Raw genomic sequence first — 23,339 nt, 5'->3', positions numbered from 1 at the left:
AGGATAGGTTCTAATTTGTTGACATTGTGTTCAAAGTTTATTTTAAAGTAGATTCTATCTAAGCGCTATGTCCTTGAAATGTTTAAATTCTTCATAGCACGAACAGAAACGTTTTCCAGACAACTGTCCAGATTTGTTATAGTAACTGTTCATATCTGGACGAAGCTTTTTTTCAAATACGTGAAAAAGTGAACACTGTGTATCCAGTAAACACGCGAAGAAGCGTGCAGAATGCTACAAAAAAGAAAAAAAAACCACGAGTAATTTTCAGTGTGTGAATTGGTAGCAACAATCCATGTTTTACAAATCTAATCCATGTTTTACAAATCCAATGCATTTTTTTTTTACAATATGCCCTCGTCAGGAGATTGGCTAAATAGGAGTCAAATGAAGTCGTCGCACTCCCCGCCCTGTGAGTCGTGCGAGATGCACTCTTATTTTCATTTGTCCTGGCTTGGCCCCCAGGCGGGACATCCCTGCATTCGTGTTGACTACATATCCAGAGCAGCAGCCCCGATGAACTATTTAACTAACTTGCGGGCAGTATCAAAAATAGGCTAGGAGGCTTACCAAACATGCCGAGCATTTCAAGTTTATAGTTGCATCAAGGGCTGTCAGTTGCCGATAAATGTTTTTACAGTACGTGCTATTTCTATTTCTCCTTGGATTTCCATTCCTAGCTCCGAAACGACTTCTGTCAAGTTTTCTGTTTCACGTTAGATCGCTATAGTAATGTCGGACACTGAGGAAAAAGTATCAGAGACGTCTGGGAGGTACTTACGAACACAAAAGAATTTAACTTCAGACCACTCTCGTCCCAGACAGGAAACTAGCCTTTCACCCCTCGGAAGATACCCTTGTTTGCAGCTGTAGAGGACTATTGGTCTTTTAACACCGTCATATTTATGCGTTGATGTGCGCAAGATAACAGCATTGGCTGGCTGTGGCGGTGGTGGACACGCTGGAACTAAATGTCAACAAAATTCAGTTACACACTGTCCAAGTAGCTGGTGCACTTTTATCACATGGGCAGCATCAAAAAAAGATAAACCATAAAAATTGAGGAGTTTTTCCTCTACGCTCATTAATTAAGGCGTCGATATAACCCTAAGTGTAATATCGACGCTGATTTAAGTCAATTAACATTCTTTTGTTCTAACAAAAGGTACAAATGATCGAGACCTTACTGATCATGACTTTGCCTGTGTTACGTGTGCTTATGCTTGTTTTACTAATGAAATCCAGCCCTATATGAAAATGTGATTGAACGAATGCGAAGAGAAAAAAAAAAGACTCAGTGCGGGAATCTATAAAAAAAACAACTAACATGCATAAGACAGACGAATTTGGCAGACGAATTTGCGCCGTTTGACGCAACGGTCCTCAAAACGACTGACTGAAAGGTGAGGGAAATATGCGGCATATATAAGAATATCTCCTCATTCTGGAGATTTACGGGTCAAGGATATTGATCGCGTTTTTCCTGCCCGGGCCAACACTATTGGATAAGGTTATTTAGGGTGCGTCCGATAGGAATAAATGGAATATAAGTTAGGAATCCTTCGTTTTTACGGACTTTCACTCTAAAATTGTCAAACTTCTGCTAAAATGCTATTTTTAAACATATTTTTATTATCCTTACTGCTTCGAAACGCGCCAAACATACCGTTTTAATCATCACTCCACGTATTCTTATTCCGGAATAGCGTCAATCGAACCTTATATTCCTCCTGTACAAGAAAGCGCAACTACGTAAGCCAGCTTACCGCATTTGATCTTTGCTTTCTCCCATTTGCCAGTGGGTAGGCAAGCTACTTTTGTTCTTACAGTGTTTTGCAATCCTTTGTTACAAGTGAAATAATCTGATGTGGTGCGATTTTGTGTCACATTCCAAAGCTGTCCGTTTAGTATCGTTGGAGGTTTACCGCAATCATACCCTGAACGATTTTGAAATGAAAGCGCACCGCTCTCATTCCCTACTGTTTAATTTAATATCTGAGAGATAAGGTGTCTAAAAAGTATTCCAATTTTATGATAAACGATTTATTAGGTAAAATAAGTTTATGTTATATTCAGAGCACTACCTTTCAGAACCATTAAGCATTCAAAAGATGTACTGTAGGTTATTATTTTGGGGACAATGAGATTATTAATAAGGAGCTCTTCAATTTGTCTTGGCCCTACACTGAAATTGCAATAGACCATATTCGTATTCTCGGTATTGGACTGGAACTAGCTTTCAATGGAGGCTAATGCGGGGAAATATTTTCAAATGCATTAATACTTTCTAATATATTCCCCCGCATTAGCCTCCATTGCAAGCTAGTTCCAGTCCAAAACCGAGAATACGAATATGGTCTATTAAGAGTTTATGACACCTACTCCACCTCCCCCATTTGTTCTTACCCTCCCCACTAATAATGACAGCTTTACCAAATCACTAGAAATACCGGCGGACAAAATATTAGGAAAGTTTTGTCTTATCGAGTGATAAATGAATATCCCGTCATTGCAGGATCTGAACACGATAGAGCAGTTTAGCCGAGTTTGTGCTACCACTTGATAAAAGTCGTTTTTCTCTGTACATTATATCCCCTGACTGATACACAATGAGATTCTCTCATTGTGTATCAGTCAGAGGATATTACAACTGAACGAATCATCGAAACAACTGATAATTCATCTAGTCAGCATACACTCTGCTCTTAACTCCAACATTTTACAAACACAGCACTCGGTCTGATCTTAAATTATTGTGGCATTCAATCCGCGACGCTTATTTCCGCGTTAACCAGTTTGCTTCAGTTCTCGATGGAGCCAGATGCTCGCCTTCTGTTTCAAATCCGGCAAAACAAAAATGAATCCAGTTTGAAAACTGCCCGTATGCCTTACGTCTGAATTTTATATTTTAGTTTTCTCGGTTCAGTTGCGATTGTCACATTGTAACACTAAAATTAAATCTTAATTTTTCTCTCTTTTTTCCCGCTGTTATTTGTTTAATCCCCTGATTGACTTTTGCAGGCTTGACCTCAATGGAAAGTATTCATTTTTCATCATTGCAGCGGCCTTTTATGTTTATTAGTGCCTAAATTCTTACCTGTTACAAGACGCCGACAAAGCAAGCTGAGAATAACAAAGAACAACATCATTCTAATGATCTGAGCCATTTTAAAGACGCCCTGTTGTTACCAGGCCACTTCCTTTGTTGCTTGAACGGAAATACTAAATGAGATTCTTGTCACCCAAAGATTAGATCAACGTACGCCTAAAAAAATAAACAGCTCTTCGCTGTGAGAAAGCGACGTGCGTGACGTGGACGTGGACGTGCGCGACGTGGATATCAAGCGAGAAGAGAAATCTCGCACGCTCGTGCGTCGCGCTCCCTCTCACAAAATCTCCACCACCCGAGTCAAACTTTGAGATTACTGTGTACTCAGGTCTCATCAGTTCGAGCGAACGATCTATATCCTCAGCAATTAACAATTGACTTTAGCCATTCGTCTCTGGCAGGAGCACCAGCAGTACTTATCATGACTTTAAACGTGATGGAATGCTCGAGTCATTTTGCGGGTTCAAGTTGTAAAACAACACGCGCGTAGCATACGGGAACTTTCAGCGAAATGCGTTTTTACTGACCTTTCTGGATGCATAGTTTCGCTTTAATTGGGAAAACATATATAGATACGACCTAAGAGAGGCAGTTTGGATGGAATGGCAATCTGACGATTTTTCCCAGACTTCCATGAGTGGGCTTTCAGCTGAAGACAGGTCCATACAGGAAAAAAAAGAAAAGGTCATTTACATATTTGTGTGCAATAAACAAAATGGGATCTGTCGTCAACACTGAGCTCCCACTGCCTCTTAAACCTTTCATGGTGGCTTTGACACAACACATCATCAACAAATGTCATTGACTTCCTTTCTCGCCGCTGATTGTAAACTGATTCTTTGCCAACAGCTTTCACCACAACAAAGACGAGGTGTGCGCCCATTCCGCGAATAAAGACGTCAAGGATTGTCTTGAAAATGACGCTGCATTACTTCGCGTTGCTTCTGCTTGTTCTTGTTGAAGGTAATTCTAAGCCCAATTTCGATACTGATTTTTGACGAACCGCGTTATCTTATTGCAAATGCGTTCGCCTTCCAAGTTGAAACTCGTATACGATGCCCGATGAAGAATGCGAGTTAACCAAAATCTTATTTTTCACTTCGTCCTCGAAAAGTTAAGACGCACCAATCTTCAAATGCAATGAAGGTATTAGCAACAAACTCCAGCCAAACTATTAAGCTTTCAAAACGCTACAAAGATTTCACCGGAAACGGATTCCTTACAGACCCCATCAGCTTTTAAGTTTATTCAGAGGAATTTTGAAAAACTAAGATGAGAGAAAACTGAGTTATTGCATTTTTTTAAACCAGAAAGATCTAACTTCTCATTACTTTTATAGCTATCTGTGATTATCATCCCTGAAAATTATTCTTAATAGGCATTCGATGCCAAAACTGCACGCGGACCAACAACAAGAGAGACTTCTGCGTTACATCATGTAATCCTTCACAAAATAACTGCAGTGAAGACAGCCTGTGTGTCTGCGATGGGGACTGTGGTTACAGTTGCGTAAAGCGAGGTGTGTTGGTCTCATTAGACATATTGTATTTTATGTCTGACGTACAGATTGCTAACAGTAAGGTCAACAATCCCTTCGACATCTGTTTAGTCACGCAAGCAAGCTAAAAGGCTTCCCAAACCATCGACCGTTTAGCTCGATTGCCATTTTACGGACATGCAAGACAAGCACTTCAGACAAAATGCGAGGAGCGTTTATTATGTATACCACTGTTTTAAAGGAAAGTAGTAAACGTGCTCAAACGAGATGGACCAGTCGACTGGTTTAAGCGCTTTTTTCCTCTTTTTTCTCTTTTTAGTGATTCAAAGAAATAAAACAGTTTTCTTTTCTTGTGTCCAGGCCTTTGGGCGGCACTCAATACGTTTCGTTCAATACGTTTCGCAGAGGCACCCAACGAGAATATAGTTCAAAACCACTTAAACATAGCATTGTCAAACGTATTTTGGTATTTAAACTGTAGATATAGGCATATTTTTATCCCCTAAATATTTTTCATCTGTTCGAATGTCCTAGCTGAAAGTCTAGTGATCCGAAAATTATAGGGAACTTCTTTTCGAAAATTTCAGCCCGAAAAAGGCTCCCGAAAATTCTAGGTAACCTTTTTAGGGTAAATATCGGTTAAAAATGGGCAATTAAACCACGCGGCCCCTCATACCCTGACCCTGTTTAAGACAAATATCGCTGATTTTCCTACCCATTTTAGGACAGAATTCCGATTTTTGATACCCTGTTTAAGACATTTAACCCAGTTTAAGACAAAAATTGATACATCGACACCCTGATTAAGACAAAAAATAATAAATTTGATACCCTGTTCAAGACAAAAATCCCGAAAAACATACCCTGGCTGGCCGCAAGTCCCCATTAAGCCCTTATAAGTGAGTACCCCCCCCCCCCCCGCCCAACCCCCGGGATCAAATGTTCCGAAAATTCTAGATCTCAAATCGTCTTCCGAACAGATATTTTCCGAAAATTTACGTTGGGTGCCCCTGATAATGTTCTAGTATTTACATTGTTCACAATACGTATACATTGTTAACCGGAGCGCCTTGAAAGCTGCAAAATATATTTTTGAAATGCTTAATTTCTATACTATCACTGAATTTGATATGAATGAAAGACATGTCCAAAATTGAAGTAAAAAATACTCCTTATATTCTTCTATACCTTGAACTGCCGTACGTCCAGTATGCGAATCTTGAACGTTGCAAACTTTAGGTACAAAAATCTTTCAACGCAGCAGAATTTCGTGTAAGAATTTCGTCTTGACGGAATGACTAAAATGACTGTCCCACCCAGCAAAGGAGTTACGAAGGACACTTTTACAGCTTACCAGGCTAGTTCTTTATTTGAAGATATACGTTTTTCTGGGGGTAATGGTATAAAACCATAACCATAAACCATAATTTAGGTGTAAAAGGTTTCATGATATAGTTAGTCTCACGAGGAGGTCACTTGCGATTTACTTCGTAAGTGACCAAACTGTGAGAAAACCGAGAAACTTTGTTAATTAATATATACAATATGACCGGCAGGTCTGTATCATATTTGCAAACTCGAGGTGATGCCAAGAGTTTGTATCTGGCGGGAATATTGTATATGACTTATTAAATGTCAGCATTTAAGTGTTAATGTAGACTAGGTATTTTTGGTGATTTAAGACATTCTGACAGGGAAAATCAAAAGAAAGTTTCTGTAAATGAAGAGAAGTCTGTATCAGATATATGGATATTGATTAATAAAACATTTCTTTTTTTCCATTATGAATTATTAATGAGTTTGTTATACTCCATGCAAATTTTACATGAACTCAAAGATTCGGCTTTGTCAATACACTATTGACCATTTTATCCTATTTAAAATATCACAATTTCTTGGGATCGTCCGCAGATTTTGTCGTCTTCAGGTCGTCTTTGAACACTGTTTCCAAGAGGTCATTGTTTTGTTGGTTATATTCATTTGATTATGTATCCCACGTGTGGACGTACCAACACATACAGTCTTATCTTTTGCTTGCTCTGATTTATATATGATTCTCCCGAATTTAGACCTCCGTTGCCCAAGGCCTACGAACATAGACCACGGACGGGTTCGAATGAAGAACACCACATTTGGCTCCATTGCCAGATACAGATGCTCTCCACAATATAAATTGAAGGGTTCTCGAAAGCGAATGTGCCGAGCAAACGGAAACTGGGACGAAAAAAGACCTGTCTGCAGTAAGTAGAGCAATCGTCTTTTGATACTCATCAGGATTACGGGAAAGTTTAATTGTTGTCTATTTTCTGATGAGAACAAGTTTCATCAAGACTTATAACCTCCCAAATTTACTACATTTTTGCATTCCTTCAGCATAACATTGCGAGGGTGCGTTTTCTGACGGGCAAAATTCAAGCCTTGGTTTGTATTCAATCGCGGTTAGTGTTAATCGTCTTTTGAACGACTGGGTCTTGGGCTCGGTTGCTAAGGGGAAGACAGCGCTATCCAAAACATAAATCACATTCCAATGGAAAACTCAGTTTGTTTTGACAGCATTTATCCTTTGCCCGGTGAATATCGCCATCCAGGCTTTGAGCAAAATTTTGCGTCTATTACGATCAAGACGATGTGAGTTTGCGTATGTTACTGAATCAGCCGAGTCTTCTTTGTCATGTGTGTTCCTGGTCGCGATTGCTCAAACATGTAAAATACGTTTTTCTTCTTCTTTTTTTCTTTTCACTTTTCAGAGATAATATGTGGCGATCCCGGTGACATTGAACATGGCACAAAACGTCTGGATGGTTTTGATGTAAAATACAGCTGCGACAGGGGATTTACAATGCAAGGGAACAGCACTTTGACGTGTTCAACGGGTGGACTGTGGGACAACAAAAAACCAAATTGCACTTGTGTGAGAACGAATGAGAGAGCCTACGCAAGATGTGCAAGGGCCTGTAATCCCAACAAAAACACTTGTCGAGGAAACAAGAAATGTCTTTGTGATGGAGATTGTGGATATAGCTGTTTGACAGAAGGTAAATGTGACTGTAAATATATTGTGTTCATCAACATTACCATGGCTCCCCAGTTGGTTACCTCATAGCCTCAGGCTATGTAGCCCCCCTCCCTTTCCCCGTGAGATTCACCTCATTTTCTTGACTTGGGAGTCCTACCTATCTGGTGGAGCTTTATCTGGTGGCGCTTTAAAGCATTTAATAATAGCTTATGAAGAGAACATTCCAAGTTGTGTGAGACCAATATTAATGTAGATTTCTTAAAATTTAGCCAAAAACTTTCTAATTAAGTCAAACAAGTCATTCTATCTAGGAATTCCTGGCCCTTTTTAATGTATATTTAAATGACTCTTTCTGATGCTTGGCCACGTTGAAGGATGAAGGAATAGGAATTAATGTTTGTTTAAATATATACCGGTTGGTGGATTCTTTTGATTATTAAGTTTTAGTTCTACGATATCGGTTCTGTTTCTGTTTTAAATCTTTTTCTAGGCTCAAGTTGTTCAAGACCACGGCAAATAAAAAATGGTAGAAGACAGTATTCCTCCAACAGGTTTTGGGATACTGTAAAGTTTAAATGTGATAGGCCCTATACATTACTTGGATCGAGCAAAAGAACTTGCCGAGGATTAAAGTATTGGGATGGCATGCAACCTGAATGTAGTGAGTATAAGCAAATGACAAAAACACTCATAACACCACAAAAAAAGCATCAGCTATATTTTCAAATCGCAACTACTTTATTTAAGGTGATTCCCTCGTTTTGCACCACGCATCGCATGCTGCACATAACATTGCGACTTCGGAGATGGCGGAGAGGCAACAAAGGCCTTTTATGTGCAATAATGTTAAGAAGGTGTTGTTTTGGAACTCGCCCCAGTCCTTTCGCGGAAAATGATCATTTTGAAGTCGATCTTCCCGGCTTTGTTTGGAAATTTGATTGATGGAAGCCAAAAGGCAGTTTGGGGCTTAGCGCTTGAAGGTGAAATTCCTCAGAATTATGAAAATCGCAGTAACAATTCGGAACTGGGTTCCCATTCCTCCTTCACTCAAAGGGGCTATGTCACGAAAATTAGCCAAATCCAGCGTCTGGAAACTGACGGAAATCAAATCAAGCGAAACGTAAAAATAACTACTTAAGAATATTAAAGGAAGGTTTGAATAAAACAGCAAATTCAAAAGGGGGCAGGGATGGGCAAAATTGAAGCAGACTAAAATGGATTGTGATATTGGGGCTCAAAGTTGATCCCTGTTGGAGTGTTATGTATTCTTGACAAACCAATTTTCGTCATGAAGCTTTGGTTTGTGCTGTTTATTGTAATTTCTGAGTTAACGTTAAGTTTTATAGCGAGAAGGGGGAGTAAGTAATAAAACGGCACAAAATATAACCGAACTGCCATCACACAGTTAATTTGACAAACGCAGAATCAAACACTGTAAGGCACTAAAGTATGTTTTCGCGCTCGAAAGAAGAGAAAAGGTTACGTCGAAGATTTAAGTGTAATAACCCAAGAGATCTATCTCATTTCTCTTTTTTAGAAATCATCTGCCAAGATCCTGGAGACATAGACCATGGAAATAAACAACTCTTTCATAGGTTTGAACAAGATTATTTGACAGTGGGTGACAGGGTGCAATATGTCTGCTTACCGGGATATCAAATGGAAGGCGCTGGTCGACTGAATTGCAATGGGAAGGGCAAATGGGATAATCCGAAGCCTAAGTGTACCTGTACGTTCGTGCTTTACTGTACGTTTTATTCGTAGATAGACTGGAAGGCATGCATCCTTCACTTACAAATTTACTAAGCTTTCTTTAATTAAGAGATTCCTGAAATAGGATTGACTACTGATATGTAATTGAATAATTAATGATCAACGGTTAAGAAAAAAATAATTACCGAAATTGTAAGATACTCAACAACAACAACAACACGCACCTTATTTTAAAAGCTAATAATGAGACCATTGTGGCCCGCAATTAGCTTAGCTATTCTAGGCGGGCTATACTTGAGTTTAGACTGGATGTTATATATGTGCAACAACAGAAAATGTATATAAACAACATTAAAGAAAATAGATATCACAACATTAAAGAAAAAAGAAAAGAAGAACTGGAAAATAAACTTTAAAAACAACATTAAAGAAAAAATAAAAAACCATGACATTTTAGACTTAGAAAGATCAATGTATCCGTCATTTCAGCATTCATCTCCTCAGTTCCAAGAATCTGTAGAAGCAAATCATGTAATTTTCGTTTGAAGGGTGCTTTCCTAAGCTCACGTTACATCACCTTCGGCGTGTTTCCGGTGGACGAAAACAAAAGATCTCCCATTAGCTCCTTTTGTTCGTCCACCAGTACATTGTTATCTGTGTCTCTTGAGACTGGTTGCAAATCATCTATGTCATCTATGTTTGTAAGTAGCTTTTAGAAGGTAGAAACGAAAACGAAAATTTGCCCCGTTTAAGACTGATTTTTTTCAGTTTTGACCTTTTTTAAGATACACCGCCTACGTGTGGTCGTCCGCCGATTCCAGCAAATGCTGAGTTACTGAATCCCCGAAAGAACAAAGCCTCGTTCACGTTTGGCTACATTCTGATGATGAAGTGTTCCGCAGGATACTTCTCCAGTGGATCAGGTTTACTGAGAAATTCAATGTCCTGCACAGACACCGGATGGAGATGGACTACTCCTAAACTTTCTTGCCATCGTAAGTAATCGAATCAAACTTGTGTTCTTGGTTCATGCTGAAATACATAGAGGATATTACACGGCGGAGCGGAGATATGAATTTTATTTCGAGTGGTAAAAACAGTAGTTTACGAACAAGTGCAGCGAGTGAGTAAAATATTGTTTTTAGCACAGTGTAATCCGCCGTGTAATTTATTCTTCGTGGTAGCATTTTCTTGTTTCTCAGATAAGAATTTTACATCAGCTTCAGAGAACTTCATGAATCTATCGCTCGCCATTTTTCACTGATTGTTTGCACAAGGACGGCAATTTTACTTGGGGACGTTTATAACTGCATACAGAACAATGTTGTTTTCTCATTGCATGATACAACTCAGTTTGTAGTCGAACAGGCCTGGCCAAACGCTCGCAACATTTCAATGCAACATCTTGCAACATTGTTGCATGATGTTGCGACATTTGTTGAATGGACTGGCCAAACGCACGCAACATATCGCAACAGGGTGGCCAAACCTACGCAACATGCAGTTGTGCCCAACAATGTTGCAAGGTGTTGCGTTGAAATGTTGCGAGCGTTTGGCCAGGCCTTAATTAGAAGTATACCATTAAGAACATGCTAAGAACGTTTTCAGGCTCAAGCCGCAAGAAAATAAGAACGTTCAGTCTTTAGTCCACAATTAGACTCTCTTATAAAAGAAGAGTGTATTACTTACTGCATGCTTTTTTCTTTACCTTACGGCGAGGTTAAAAAAAACTATGCAAATGGTCTTCCTTGGGTTGATAGCGTGCATGATATTAAATGTATTTTCATGGTTTCTCCTGCCCATTGCAGCTGTTGTATATCGACTAGTTTGTTACACGATTGTCATCGTATCCTCATCATTAGCTTTAGCAAGTTTTCGTTTTTACGTTCGTCTGCTTTTTCAGCGCCATCTTGAATTACGTCATACGTGCATGGACATCTCGGTTTTGATACGCCATATGCGCAAATGACGATTGCGCACTTCGTGATTGTTTGCACCAACAACCTGATTTTTGGCAAAGGGCATTTTTTAGTAATAATCTCGGGCAATTTCAACGAATTCGATATTTAGTTTTTGTGACGTCGTCACGTCTTTACTCCAAACCTTCCATTCTGAGCCACATTTCACAAACCTCACATATTGATACTTTTGATAGGCGTTCTTTACATAAATGGCATCTCGGCCCGTCTAGTGAGTTCTCCCAACGAACGCACTTCATGTTCAATGATTACTCTTAGTTTAACTACTTAATATAAAACCAGGCAGTGGTGAATAAGTTTAACTAAAAGGAATTAATCATCGATTATGCAGGGACACTTAAAGCCAGAATTAAAATAAGCTATTTGAAAAGGTTTGACGCGATGTTTCTTCATAACTTCACCCCATCATCGAATTAAAATTCGGAGTAACAACTGGAAATATGCAACTGAGATAGTAAAACAATAGGAATTTTTCCCATAAGTCAAATGTAGAAATATTAAGATAACCACTGAGATGTCAGGTTTGGAGCTATACGGCTAGTTGTAGGAATGAAATTATCAAAAAGGGTGCATTCTTGCTTTTGCAAGAACGACGTTTCTTCTCGGGGGAGAGAAACGACCACCGTCTGCGTTCGCAATGATCTCTTCTGTTTCTGTAATGGTCTCTTCATCAGCTTTATTCACCGTGGTCAGGTTAACAATTACCATCTCATTCATTGCAAAAGCGAAAATGCACCTTTTCAGAAATGTCAGTCCTAGCAGTGTAGCGGGTCAAGATTTGTTACCAAAATCATCCATTCCCAAGATCTGAATGTTAGTTCTCCATACTGACTGCCACACATTACATTTTATGTCAGTTATAAGAATTTGTTGATATATCTAGACAAAAAACCCTAATGATAAAATTCTTTATTTCCGTCACCAATCTGCTTAACTATGTATTAAGCTTTGTGAGGAGAAACGCCGTATCAATCGTTATGGGAGTCAAAGTGTTTATCCTAGCTCCTACGAGTATCCTATAGCTTAGTGGCCATGGTGGGTCCCACGCTCGACTCCTGCGAAGAAGCACTCGTATTGTTTTCAATTGTCATTCTAGTCAGTCACAGTTAAAAAAAAAAAACCCTCTTCAAGATTATTATTTCCAAGATAGCTCAGGTAGATGGACTGGTTATGAAACTTGCCGGGAACTGACTTCAAAAGCGAGAAAAGTCACATCGCGCTCAATGTTGACTTGACCGGGGCCATGCACGATCTTTTGTCCTCGGTTCACAACTGAGTTTTTGAATAAATTAATCGACACTTCATACTATCTGTCTTTTAGAAAAAGGGCAAGTGTGGTTTGTGCATGGCCAGGGCCAAAACAGCAAGCAAAAACATGAACAAAGAAACTTTTCGAGTTTCATAACAATCTCCATGTATTAACTATGTTTCCAACAATCAGCAAAAAGTTGCGGTGACCCTGGAACCCCTAGAAATGGGAAGAAAAGGTCTTATGTCTATACATTCAAGAGCAAAGTGTATTTTGAGTGCAACTATGGATACAAGCTAGTTGGAGACAAGTATCTTCAGTGTCAAGCAAATCAGAGATGGAGCGGACAGACGCCAATTTGCGAAGGTAATAATTTTCAAAAACTTTTCATGCCATGTACTGCACGTAGCGAAAGCGGCGGGCTCACACACAGAGTGCCAGATGTTTTGCTGGATCTATAGAAGCCCTTGGTGATTTCCATTCAACCAAAGCTCCTGGTTGAAATAATCCGAGAATTTCATGAGGCAAATGAAACGGTATTTCCCGTTGGTCGATTCCAACCAATCACAAGAAATACATTCCAGCTCAAATATTCAAATAAATAAATAAATAAAGCGGAAGCCGCTTGGCCCAAGTAGGACAGCCGGCGAATAAAACGCAGTTTTCCGGTCAGTGTTCCAAAACAGTGCATTGTCAGTTCAACTTCGCGACAAAAATCCAAAATTCAAGACTCTCGTTCCAGAAAGGTCTTGTTTCATTTGATTCCCTCCCTGAAATTCCAGGAATTTTTTGTCGAATGGAAACTTCTGCACCGTTTTAGATAAGAAATATTTCTTCATACTGTCTCTCCAATGCTAACATTTGTAACAAATGATGTGAAACGTGGAAAACAAGATGTGCCGGATGTAATCTTCTGAGCGATTACTGTTTCGTTTCTGTCATTTGTGTGGAGGGTGAAAAAAAGGTTCTGAGATTTAAAAAAAAGGAAAATGTGTTCGTCATAATGGAAGAAATGTGGTTTCTTTTAAGTGCGGGTTATAGACAAAAGATTAAAAATGAGGATCAACTGAGTTGTAAAGCCACACGGAACAGGTTTGGGCTCATGTGTTGAGGCCGCCTGAAGTTTTCTGATTTTTTAATGCAACTTGACGCAATTGTTTTAGTTGTCGTGATAAGTGCGAGCATTACTTTCAATCTTTCGCCCAAAGTTTCGCTGGATTCCGGAATCCTGGAAATATTTTGCTTAGGGACTCAAAAATCTTGGATTTTGAAATCTGAAAACCAGATCTATCAGTCCCAAAATTCAGCACGATTAAAATCTGTCTTCTTCCAGTGCAATCGGATTTAAAAATCAAAATTCTACAGCTTGGAATCCACAAGCCAAGGAGTGTATCGCATTATTACCTTTCTTGAATGATGCGAGTCATTTATGACTTTTTTCGGTTTCTGAATGCTTCCTGTTTGGTTGTTCTCAAAATGATTTTTTGTAGATGGGTTTCTACTCATAATTTTGATCTTTTCAGCTATTGATTGTGGACAGCTACCAACACCCGAAAAGGCTAAGAAGGTTCTGGAGACCCATACAAGAATTGATGGCGTGGTCAAATTTAAATGTCGCGAAAAAGGATACGAGATCAGAGGATCCGAGATGAGATCTTGCCAACAAAATAGCCAATGGAGTGGCAGTGTAACTTCATGTGAAAGTAAGTACTTATCTTTGTTTACTCGACCCATTATCACTCGATGGTTCGTCTTTTGTCGCTGGCACGCTTCGCTTCATCTCTTATTTTGCACTGGTATACTCTTTACACCTATTGTTTGAACGAACATTAGAGCGAGTTTCAGTCGAGTGTCGTAAAACCAAAACCAAAGTAATTACTTAAGCCAATCAAAAAGGACGCAGACAATCCAGTAAAGCAATCAAAACTCGAAGTAATTACACGTAGCCGACACAAAGAGCGGGAAACTGTGCGCGCGCAAGCTGCGATTGGTTTTGGTTTCACTTCTGATTGGTTGAAAAAGTGGCGCGAGAACTTTGAACCAATTACTGAGTGAGGTAATGCAAAGCCAAAGCAATTCGCTGATTACTTTACACACTCAATTGAAAACAGCTCTAAGTCTGACTTAGATAAAAATGAACATTATTTGAGTGTAACCTGTATTTAGCGCTGGGGTGCTTACTGGGAACACGTTTCAGAAATCAAATTAATTTCACTGACAACAAATCATTGGTTGGTTTTTGAGACGGAGAGGGGAAAACCGGAGTACCCTCGGAGCAGAGTTGATACCAACAAATTCAACCCCCACGTGAAGCCAAGTCTGGGAATCGAACCCGGGCCACTGCGATTGTTCCTGTAGGGGCAGATCTCGAATAAATAATGACCGGTTTCCAAAAAAACGAAAACGTTTCTAGGGGATCCAGGGGCATGCTCCCCCAGGAATTTTTTTGGATTCTTACTCTCTAAAGTCTCCTTTCCCGTGTTTTTGGCCGATTTCCGTAAAACGGTGGAAACCGGTACGGATCCACGTCCTGCATACTCTTTAGGCCGATATTGTTTGAAGGAATCCTGACTCTATTCTGATTTTACCAGAACTACGTAAAAGTTAGTTGCTTAAGATAGATATTCTCCTCTACACTGAGTGCTAATTTTTTTTCAACAAGAGTTTTCGACAATGAACGGCCCTTAAGTATTAGCCAAAAGTAGCAATCTGGTAATAAGTTACACTGTGGGACTTTGCAATGCATTTTTGCGAGTAATTGAAAAAAGCTTTCAAGAACTTAGAAAGCATTTCTGCTTACAAATGAGAAAGCCGCTTATCGCGAAGCTTGTGGCCCGTAAATTTAATTGCTGAAAAGTGCTTAACTTCTCTTATTACATTTTTAATGCTCAGTCATAAGTTGTGGGGACCCGGGCACTCCATTGAATGGTAAACAAGTCAATATCAAGAATAACTATAAGTATGGAGGTTCAGTAGAATTCGAGTGTAATGACAACTACACCTTTGCTGGGAGCCTCCGAATAACTTGCGGAGAATCCAAAGATTGGAGCGCGCCATTGCCTCGATGCTTTGGTGAGTTTTTTTTTTTTTTTGTTCTTTTCCTCTTCCTTTTTTTTTTGTCGTCTTGCAAGGTAATCTTCCTTATCCTCTTCCTCATTCTCGTCTCGATCATCAACACATCATCATCATTCTCATTCTCACTTTTATCGTTTCTTTACCAATTCTTATTTACTACTTGTACGTTGATTTTTATTTGTCATCCGTAGACTGCGCAATCAAAGTTGTTACGAGTTGACATGTGTGGTTCTTTTTTTTTCTTGGCGAATTGCGTTTTAAAATTAGATCTCCTCTCGATGTCTGGTCCTTTTTTACAGAAGACTTGGAAAAAACTGAAGATTATTATTATGTTTCAGCTCCATGCCCTGATCCTGGAGTACCAAAAAACGGAAGTAGAATCGGCAATAACTTTCTTTCTGAACACTCTGTGAAGTTTATATGCGATCGAGGTTTTGAACTGGAGGGAGATGAAACCATCACATGTGCCGATGGGGAGTGGAAAGGAACAAAACCCAAATGCAAAGGTATAAAAAAAGAAAACAATAAGTTGCGAAAAATTAAAACGCATGCAACAAACTATTTTCTGAATAAAAGTCCGGCTGCATGTAGTTTGCAATTGTGATGTCAATAATCATGCCCACCAACGTGTTGCCCTTACCGTGAGTATACCTCCAGGATACTCGACGGGCTGTCTTTGTGCGATAAACACTGCCGGTCTGGCTACAGTATTGACAAAATTCCGAAGGAAAAACACGACTAAGTACCTACTACCATAAAATACCCTTTTCATCCTCTTATTTCTATGATTTAGAAATGAACAAAGTTTTACTTGTGGTCCCCCTTTCTCCCACCCTAATATTGGTTTCTTTGCCTAATTTTACACAGGTTGTGGCATGCCATTATCAGCATCGTGTTGAGTTTATATTACTTTTTCGTGCGCTCGCCAAATGCAATCCCAACAAGTTTGTTGAAGATTGTAGGAAACCATCCAACACCATAATAATTCTTTATTATTACATTTTTGAACCGTAGCTATTTCATGCGAGGATCCGGGTGCACCACAAAACGGAAGACAAAAGAAGGGCAACAGCTATACATACGGTGGAGTTATACGATTCAGATGTGATCCAAATTATACCCTAGGAGGCAAATCCAAAATTAAATGCCAAGAAAACAAGAAATGGACTGGCAAAATACCGACTTGTCTGGGTAAGTAAAGAGTACAAATCTCTAGTTTCTAAAGAAACTGTGGTCAGTGCGGCGTCGGTGGGAGAGTGAAACAGGAAAATTTGGTTTTATCAAACGTGTTAATAAAGGTCGAATTACCACCGTGAACGATTTGGAAAGCTGACGTTTCGAGCGCTAGCCTTTCGCCAGAGGGTGCACTACCACCGCTCTGACGAAGGGCTAACGCTCGAAACGTCAGATTTCCAAATTGTTCACGGTGGTTATTCGACCTTTATCAACACGTTTGATAAAACCAAATTTCCCTGTTTGAGTAAAGTGTACGTCATATTCACAAACATGTTGAGCCAATGTCGTACTAATATATTTTTCTTATTCCTTCCTTATTTAAGCACCATGTCCTCATCCTGGCCATCCCACACATGGAAGAACAATTGGCGACAATTTAACCCATTACTCCGTCGTGAAATTTGAGTGTATGAGCGGCCGTTTCCTGAAAGGCTCCACAGCAATGAGATGTGACAACGGGAAATGGAACACTACAATGCCAACTTGCAAGAGTAAGCCATGAAAAATTCAGTCTTATTTTTACTCGTAATCACAAATGTTTTTGGTTTTCTTCATTTTTTTTTTAATAATACAATAAAATACATTACTTACAATACTATAACAACAATACACTATACCACATACGGTTAATTACAAAACTTACATACGGTACTTACAATACTGGTTACAATACTATTCTTACACTATTCGCATCCTTTTTTTTCCTTAATTGTTATCATATTACAGTCACACCTAATATATACATGTAGTTTATTTTTCCCTATATGTGCACGTTTACAGTTAAATAATAAATATGAAATTAAATATTAATTAACCATAAACACCAGCAGCATATAAAATTAAAGTAAAAAGACCCATGTCCGATAAAATTTTGGAAGTGCTTTTTTTGCAGACGCAATCGCTTTAAGAATTTCAAGTTTTCCGGGAATGAACGATAGAAAGTTTTGAAAATCTAAAATATCCCCGCGAAGGCTTGTGCAGAAAATACAATATTTGGCTGTCAGTAGCTAGACAATAATATAGGACTTGCCAATGCTTTATCCTGTCATGCCAGCCAAGGAGGCAGTGTGGCCCAGTGGTTAGGGCGCTTGCCGTTTGCTCGGGAGATCCCGGGTTTAAGACCCGCTCTGACCACTTGAATTTGTTCCTGCTAGTCCCTGGTTCAACTTGCTAGCTGCACTTGTAAATAGCCAACTGGTTTGCCTCCGGCCAGTGGAGATTCTTAACAGTTAACAGTTGTTGTGTTTTGTGTTGTTCCGTTGATTGTGTTTCATTGGCCCTGAAAAGCCCCCATGGGTGGTAGTGGTCAATTAAGTATGTATTGTATTGTGGAGTATATGGCTAATGGATAACGTTATTGTTTCATTTGTTTTTTGGTACCACCAGTCTTGAAACAGAATCCAGAAATCGACTGTTAGTGTGCAGTTCTTTAGCAGGTTATGCAACGTTTGTTCTTCTGCGTTGCGTAAGTTGCATATGGGGCTTTCTGCAATGTCGTCTCGATAAAGTGTACCACGGGTTGGAAGCACGTTATGAATCACTTTATACTGAAACATTATTATTTTTACTTCATTTGTGACAGAAAATGGCATAAGATAAACCTTCTGGGTGGTATTTTCTGTAAATCCGTGGCGTAGAATTTTGGTTTCAGCAGTGGGAGGAACGAAGATGGTGTTTAAAAGAGAGGAGTTAATAGAACTGGTTCTTAGGGTGTTGACTGTGGTATCGTGTGTGACGTTCGGAATAGGGTTTTTAAGACAAGCTTTCCAATTTTTTGGGATTGCGTTAAACAGGCCAGAGTATATAGTGAAAGGAACCTTCAAATTGAATTTTATTGCAAGTTCATGCCACTTCAAAAAATCCTGATTTTGGTTTAATACCGGCGTCATGCCAACTTTGATAAAAACAGGTTTTTTCCCCACAAGAATTTTCGTGATATTCCACAGTATTTCGTTTTTAGGATTTGTTTTGGAATCAATGCCCGTTAAGATTTTGAACTCGCTCCAATACTCTACCATTTTCATGAAACGTGGGAAGCGCATAATCAAGTTCAAATATACTTCTTGCAAAGTTTCAATTTGTTAGGAAGGCTAGACCACCATGTTTGGGCAAAGGCTGGTTAAGAATTATTTTCCAGGAGGCTTGTTACTCGTCTTGAATTCTGTTGACCCAAGTTATTTTAACGCTTTTTCCATGATCTTAAAATCATACCTTTTCAATCCGCCTTTTTTCTTTTCTCCAATTATGGTGTTTCTTTTGATTTTAGGGGGCTTCCCTGCCCAAATAAAGTTGAAAATTAACTTATTTATTTTTTGGATGTAGCGATCTGGAACAGGGAGCACGGAAGCTGAACAAATTAATTTAGATATCCCAAGTGTTTTGACTATGTTAATCTTTCCATAAAGAATCAGATTTCTCCGTTACCAAGTGTTTAGCGTTTTCTCGAGGTTAAGTATTTTTTCACCGAAGTTCAGTCTGTTAGCAGTTTCTTGGTTGTAAGAAAAGAAGACACCGAGGGCGTTGATAGGTTCTCTTGGCCATTTAAAACCAAAAGGTTCATCTGTTCTGTCTTTCCATTCGCCTAACCACATCGCTTCGGTCTCAGTGGTGTTTATTTCTAGACCAGAATGCTCTTTGAAATCATTTAACACCCTCAATAGACTCGTAACGGAGTCGAGGTCACGCACGAACAAATACTGTTGTGTCGTCGGCATATTAACTTATTTTAAGCCTATGCTTGTTGACTTGAATGCCTTTAAGGGTGGGGTCATTTTTTATGGATGTAGAGAGGAGTTCCATGCCGAGAACGAAGAAGACGCCAAACAACGGACAACCTTGTCTGACTCTCAACTGTAGGGAGAGAAACGTCGAAGCATGACCGTTATTCAGAACAGAGCTGGTAACATTATTATAGAAAATTTTTATCCAGTTTTGAATGTCATAGCCCAAGTTGAAGAGCTGAAGTGTTTGTAAGAGAGAGTTCCTCGTCTTTGGCTTATAGAAAGCATACCATGCTGGGAAGCAAAGTTGTAGCTGGATAGCCCGTAGATCATGACAGCTGTCAGGCGAAAAGAATCGGTAGAATTCTACTGGCAGACCATCAGTGCCCGGGGTTTTGTTATTGCCGAAGTTCTTGAGGGCATTTGTGCATTCTTCTTCATTTACTAATCCTTCACAAGATTTCTTCTCTTCTTCGCTTAGTCTTCATTTTGAGACGAGTTTGCAAAAAGAGCAATTGAAAGGGTAACTGTGTGGTGTCGAGAGCGACTGTTACCTCAAGTATGGTATCTCTTATTAGAGTTTAATCCGCGTTAGATTTAGTTGAAGCCATGATTTTGATTTTTTATAAGCGTTCATGCATAGTGAAACTGCCAGCGTTTTTGTTTCGTTTCCTTGTTATTGTTATTTTCCTGATAATGCATTGTCATCCGGTAGCAATCTTTTTTCCGTTTCTTTTGCGTGTAATTATCTGTGAAAACTAGTTGAGTTTACACATTTGCATTTGTTGGAATCTTCAAGGTTGTGATGGAGGCAGTCCACTGGGAATGAGCACTGGAGATATTCCAGATGAATCCATCAGAGCTTCCTCTGAAACTAAACAGAATCCTGCTTACCACGGCCGCATTGGTGGAAGCAGTTACTGGTGTCCTAGAAACGATAAAGTAAGCAACTTGGAGATAGATCTCCCAAAGAATCAAACGATCACTGCTGCAATCTTGGATGTCAAAGACGGTTCAGGAATAAAAGCTGTTGGACTGGCGGCCAAGATTTCAAGCGAGTGGTTGGTCTTCTCCATGGATAAGGTAACTATTTTCGGGGATACTCTCTGCTCTTTTTTCTTTAATTTGCGATCCTCAATTCTCGGCCCGTGTTAGCGAGCGCCACGTATGTGTTGGCTCGACATCACTCTTTATTGTTGTGCGCAAATAGGGGAATCTTTGTTTTCATTTTTTGCTTAAGTTTTTGATGGCTTTGATAACTGGCTCGTTATCAAAGCTAAAAGGCTTAAAATTGTTGAGTTAATCAAATTTAACAAGTCCTTTTACCTCTTTGAAGTCAATTTTTGAATAGCGTGATACCTTCTTCCATATCATTTCGGTTTTAATGAAATCCTGTGGCCGACCATTTAAGACCAATGGGCGCTTTTCTAAAATAACTATACGGAGTTCCTTGGAAACTCAATATTCTTCTATGGCTGGTATAGGAAAGGAACTTACGGTAGCTTAACATTTGAGGGAAAATTCGAGTTAAGGTGGTCGTTGTACAATCAAATTTAAAGGGAATTTCAAGTGGATGAAATTTCCCCCAATTCCAAACTGTGTCCCATCCAAACGGGTCGTTCAAACGGTACATAAATCTCCTATTGGTGTTTCTTTCAAACAGCGTTCCAAGGGTAACTTTCGAATCAATATCACAGCCTCCAAAAAATTTTCTTTCCACAAATGCCTTTCCTATTTGCAATCATTAAGCACTGAGTTTTTTTTTATCAATTGGCAAGTACCCCGCAATCCCGTGGTAATGTTTTTGTTTTCGAAAGTAAATATGAGAAGCATAGCACATTTAAAAAGCAGCGTATCATGTCCTTTGCGTGGAACCTCCCTTGTAAGACTACCCCCTCAACCCTACCCTGTCACGCAAGTGCTGGCTATTTCGCATAGTTGATGTATTCAGAATTCAAGTGAAGCTATGATCTTCGCAGTTATGAACGCAATTTATACAATTGCGTAGAGAAGCCTGAAAAATTCAGGACTTTAACGGGGTTTGAACCCGTGACCTCGCGATTCCGGTGCGACGCTCTAACCAACTGAGCTATGAAGCCACTGACGTTGCGAGCTGGTCATTTGTGGGTTTTAATGGTCCGGTGAGGAATGAATCAATGATGAAATGGTATATGAAATGAATCATATATGAACTGCGGATATGAAATCAAGTGAAGCTATGATCTTCGCAGTTATGAACGCAATTTATACAATTGCGTAGAGAAGCCTGAAAAATTCAGGACTTTAACGGGGTTTGAACCCGTGACCTCGCGATTCCGGTGCGACGCTCTAACCAACTGAGCCGGAACCGGAATCGCGAGGTCACGGGTTCAAACCCCGTTAAAGTCCTGAATTTTTCAGGCTTCTCTACGCAATTGTATAAATTGCGTTCATAACTGCGAAGATCATAGCTTCACTTGATTTCATATCCGCAGTTCATATATGATTCATTTCATATACCATTTCATCATTGTATTCAGAATTGTTTGTATTTCCCCTTTCAGTTTCGACCGCAAGTAAAGGAATTTAAAATCGTCCCACCCGCACCAATCATAACCAAGAGCATCCGAATTTATGTAGAAAGAAACGTTAGGGTGACAAGTCCTGTCTGCTTAAGAGCTGAATTGTATGGTTGTGACGTTGAAAGAGGTATGTAAGGCTCTTCATTGTCCTTTTCATTCTATCCTCACACCATTAGATTGACCCTAAATTATCCCATACGTAGATAAAATGAAGAAATCGTTATCACCTTAGCACTAGCTATAGACGGTTAATCATTTGTTATTTATACAACAAACCTGAAAAAAAATAAGGCTTCAACCAAGAATCCCAACCAATTACCTTCGAGGTACCGGTGCAGAGCTTCAACAATTCATTCTCTTCTGGATCCTATCAACGGATATGCTGAGTTACCACACCTGATGGAAGAAGGGCAATTTGGTTGTGCAAGGACACTCCATTCATTTCAGTTGTATTAACGTTATAATTACATGTTTCCTAGTTCTGTAGAAACGATTTGTTTATACTTGCCCTCGCTTTAAATTTCAAGAAAGTAAGACCAGGCAAAATCTAAGTAGCATTTTGGTAAATAAGGCAGAGGGATTTCGCCGAGAGAAGATTGGAGTATCCGCCCCGATATTACAGGACTGCACTAGAGTAAGACTACAACTAGTTTACAATCTTTAACAAATTTATTTTCCCACAGATTGTGTCTTACATGGTTCTAAAGTCATTTATAAGCATGATGGTGGATATCTGAGAGGACATATAAAAAGGATAACACCAAAACATTTTGAAGTTATTTCTCCACTTGTGCGACAGTTTCAAGTACTGAAAGAGCATGCGATCGAAGATGAAATTCCGGGGCCAGGCGAAGTACATAAAGGAATTTCGGTTCTTGTCCAAGATTCCCGCCCATACGTAATGAAAGAAGGGGAAGTTATAAGAGTAGAAGATCAATTCTGTACTGTCAAAACCAATGATGTTGAAAGGGCTTTTAGCCTAAACGACGTTCGTGTGATCAAACCGGCAAGGTTCTGTTGAGCCTAATGTTTCTTTCACTACATCTGCATTCACCGAATAAAATGTTAGGCAAATTGAATCATGTACATCAAAATAACGACAAATTAAAAATAAATATGAAAAATGTGAAATATACATTACGATGCATCTCTACATCCTGCATAAGAGAACAAAAGAAAAATT

At 39.3% G+C, this 23,339-nt stretch overlaps 2 protein-coding genes across 3 annotated transcripts in view; one reads left to right on the top strand and one right to left on the bottom strand.

Moving 5' to 3' along the window:
- LOC137993327 (proclotting enzyme-like) overlaps positions 1 to 3,265 on the bottom strand; it is a 12,556-nt gene extending 9,291 nt beyond the window's left edge. The window contains exons 1-2 of the mRNA XM_068839099.1: positions 3,098 to 3,265; positions 782 to 967 (exon numbers count right to left, since the gene is read on the bottom strand). Coding sequence (XP_068695200.1) covers positions 782 to 967; positions 3,098 to 3,167 — 256 coding nt within the window. The 5' untranslated portion in view covers positions 3,168 to 3,265. The remainder of the gene's footprint in view (positions 1 to 781; positions 968 to 3,097) is intronic.
- Positions 3,266 to 3,521: 256 nt separating this feature from the next.
- On the top strand, positions 3,522 to 23,293 carry LOC137993318 (protein lev-9-like). Of its 2 annotated transcripts, XM_068839084.1 has the most exons (17): positions 3,522 to 3,793; positions 3,959 to 4,072; positions 4,488 to 4,628; positions 6,677 to 6,847; positions 7,355 to 7,642; positions 8,114 to 8,284; positions 9,161 to 9,352; positions 10,122 to 10,331; positions 12,757 to 12,930; positions 14,088 to 14,267; positions 15,457 to 15,636; positions 15,978 to 16,145; positions 16,654 to 16,830; positions 17,199 to 17,366; positions 20,395 to 20,678; positions 22,139 to 22,283; positions 22,840 to 23,293. In XM_068839084.1, the coding sequence occupies exons 2-17, from the start codon at positions 4,027 to 4,029 to the stop codon at positions 23,175 to 23,177; spliced, it is 3,033 nt and encodes a 1,010-aa protein (XP_068695185.1). In that variant the 5' UTR covers positions 3,522 to 3,793; positions 3,959 to 4,026; the 3' UTR covers positions 23,178 to 23,293. The 2 variants fall into 2 exon arrangements, with proteins under 2 accessions (XP_068695185.1, XP_068695184.1); XM_068839083.1 differs by lacking the exon at positions 3,522 to 3,793 and having other exon boundaries at positions 3,811 to 4,072.
- The last annotated feature ends 46 nt before the right edge of the window (positions 23,294 to 23,339 follow it).

This window comes from Montipora foliosa, chromosome 2 (genome assembly GCF_036669935.1).
Source record: "Montipora foliosa isolate CH-2021 chromosome 2, ASM3666993v2, whole genome shotgun sequence".
In the NCBI taxonomy this organism is placed as follows: Eukaryota; Metazoa; Cnidaria; class Anthozoa; order Scleractinia; family Acroporidae; genus Montipora; species Montipora foliosa.
This window is presented reverse-complemented; position numbering and strand designations above follow the sequence as displayed.

What these genes read in the sequence shown, in the direction of transcription:
- LOC137993318 (XM_068839084.1), top strand. Translation starts at nt 4,027, where the DNA reads ATGACGCTGCATTACTTCGCGTTGCTTCTGCTTGTTCTTGTTGAAG. An exon ending in TCTGCTTGTTCTTGTTGAAG is followed by an intron (nt 4,073 to 4,487) that starts GTAATTCTAAGC and finishes TATTCTTAATAG; the next exon opens with GCATTCGATGCCAAAACTGC. An exon ending in TGGCATGCAACCTGAATGTA is followed by an intron (nt 8,285 to 9,160) that starts GTGAGTATAAGC and finishes TCTCTTTTTTAG; the next exon opens with AAATCATCTGCCAAGATCCT.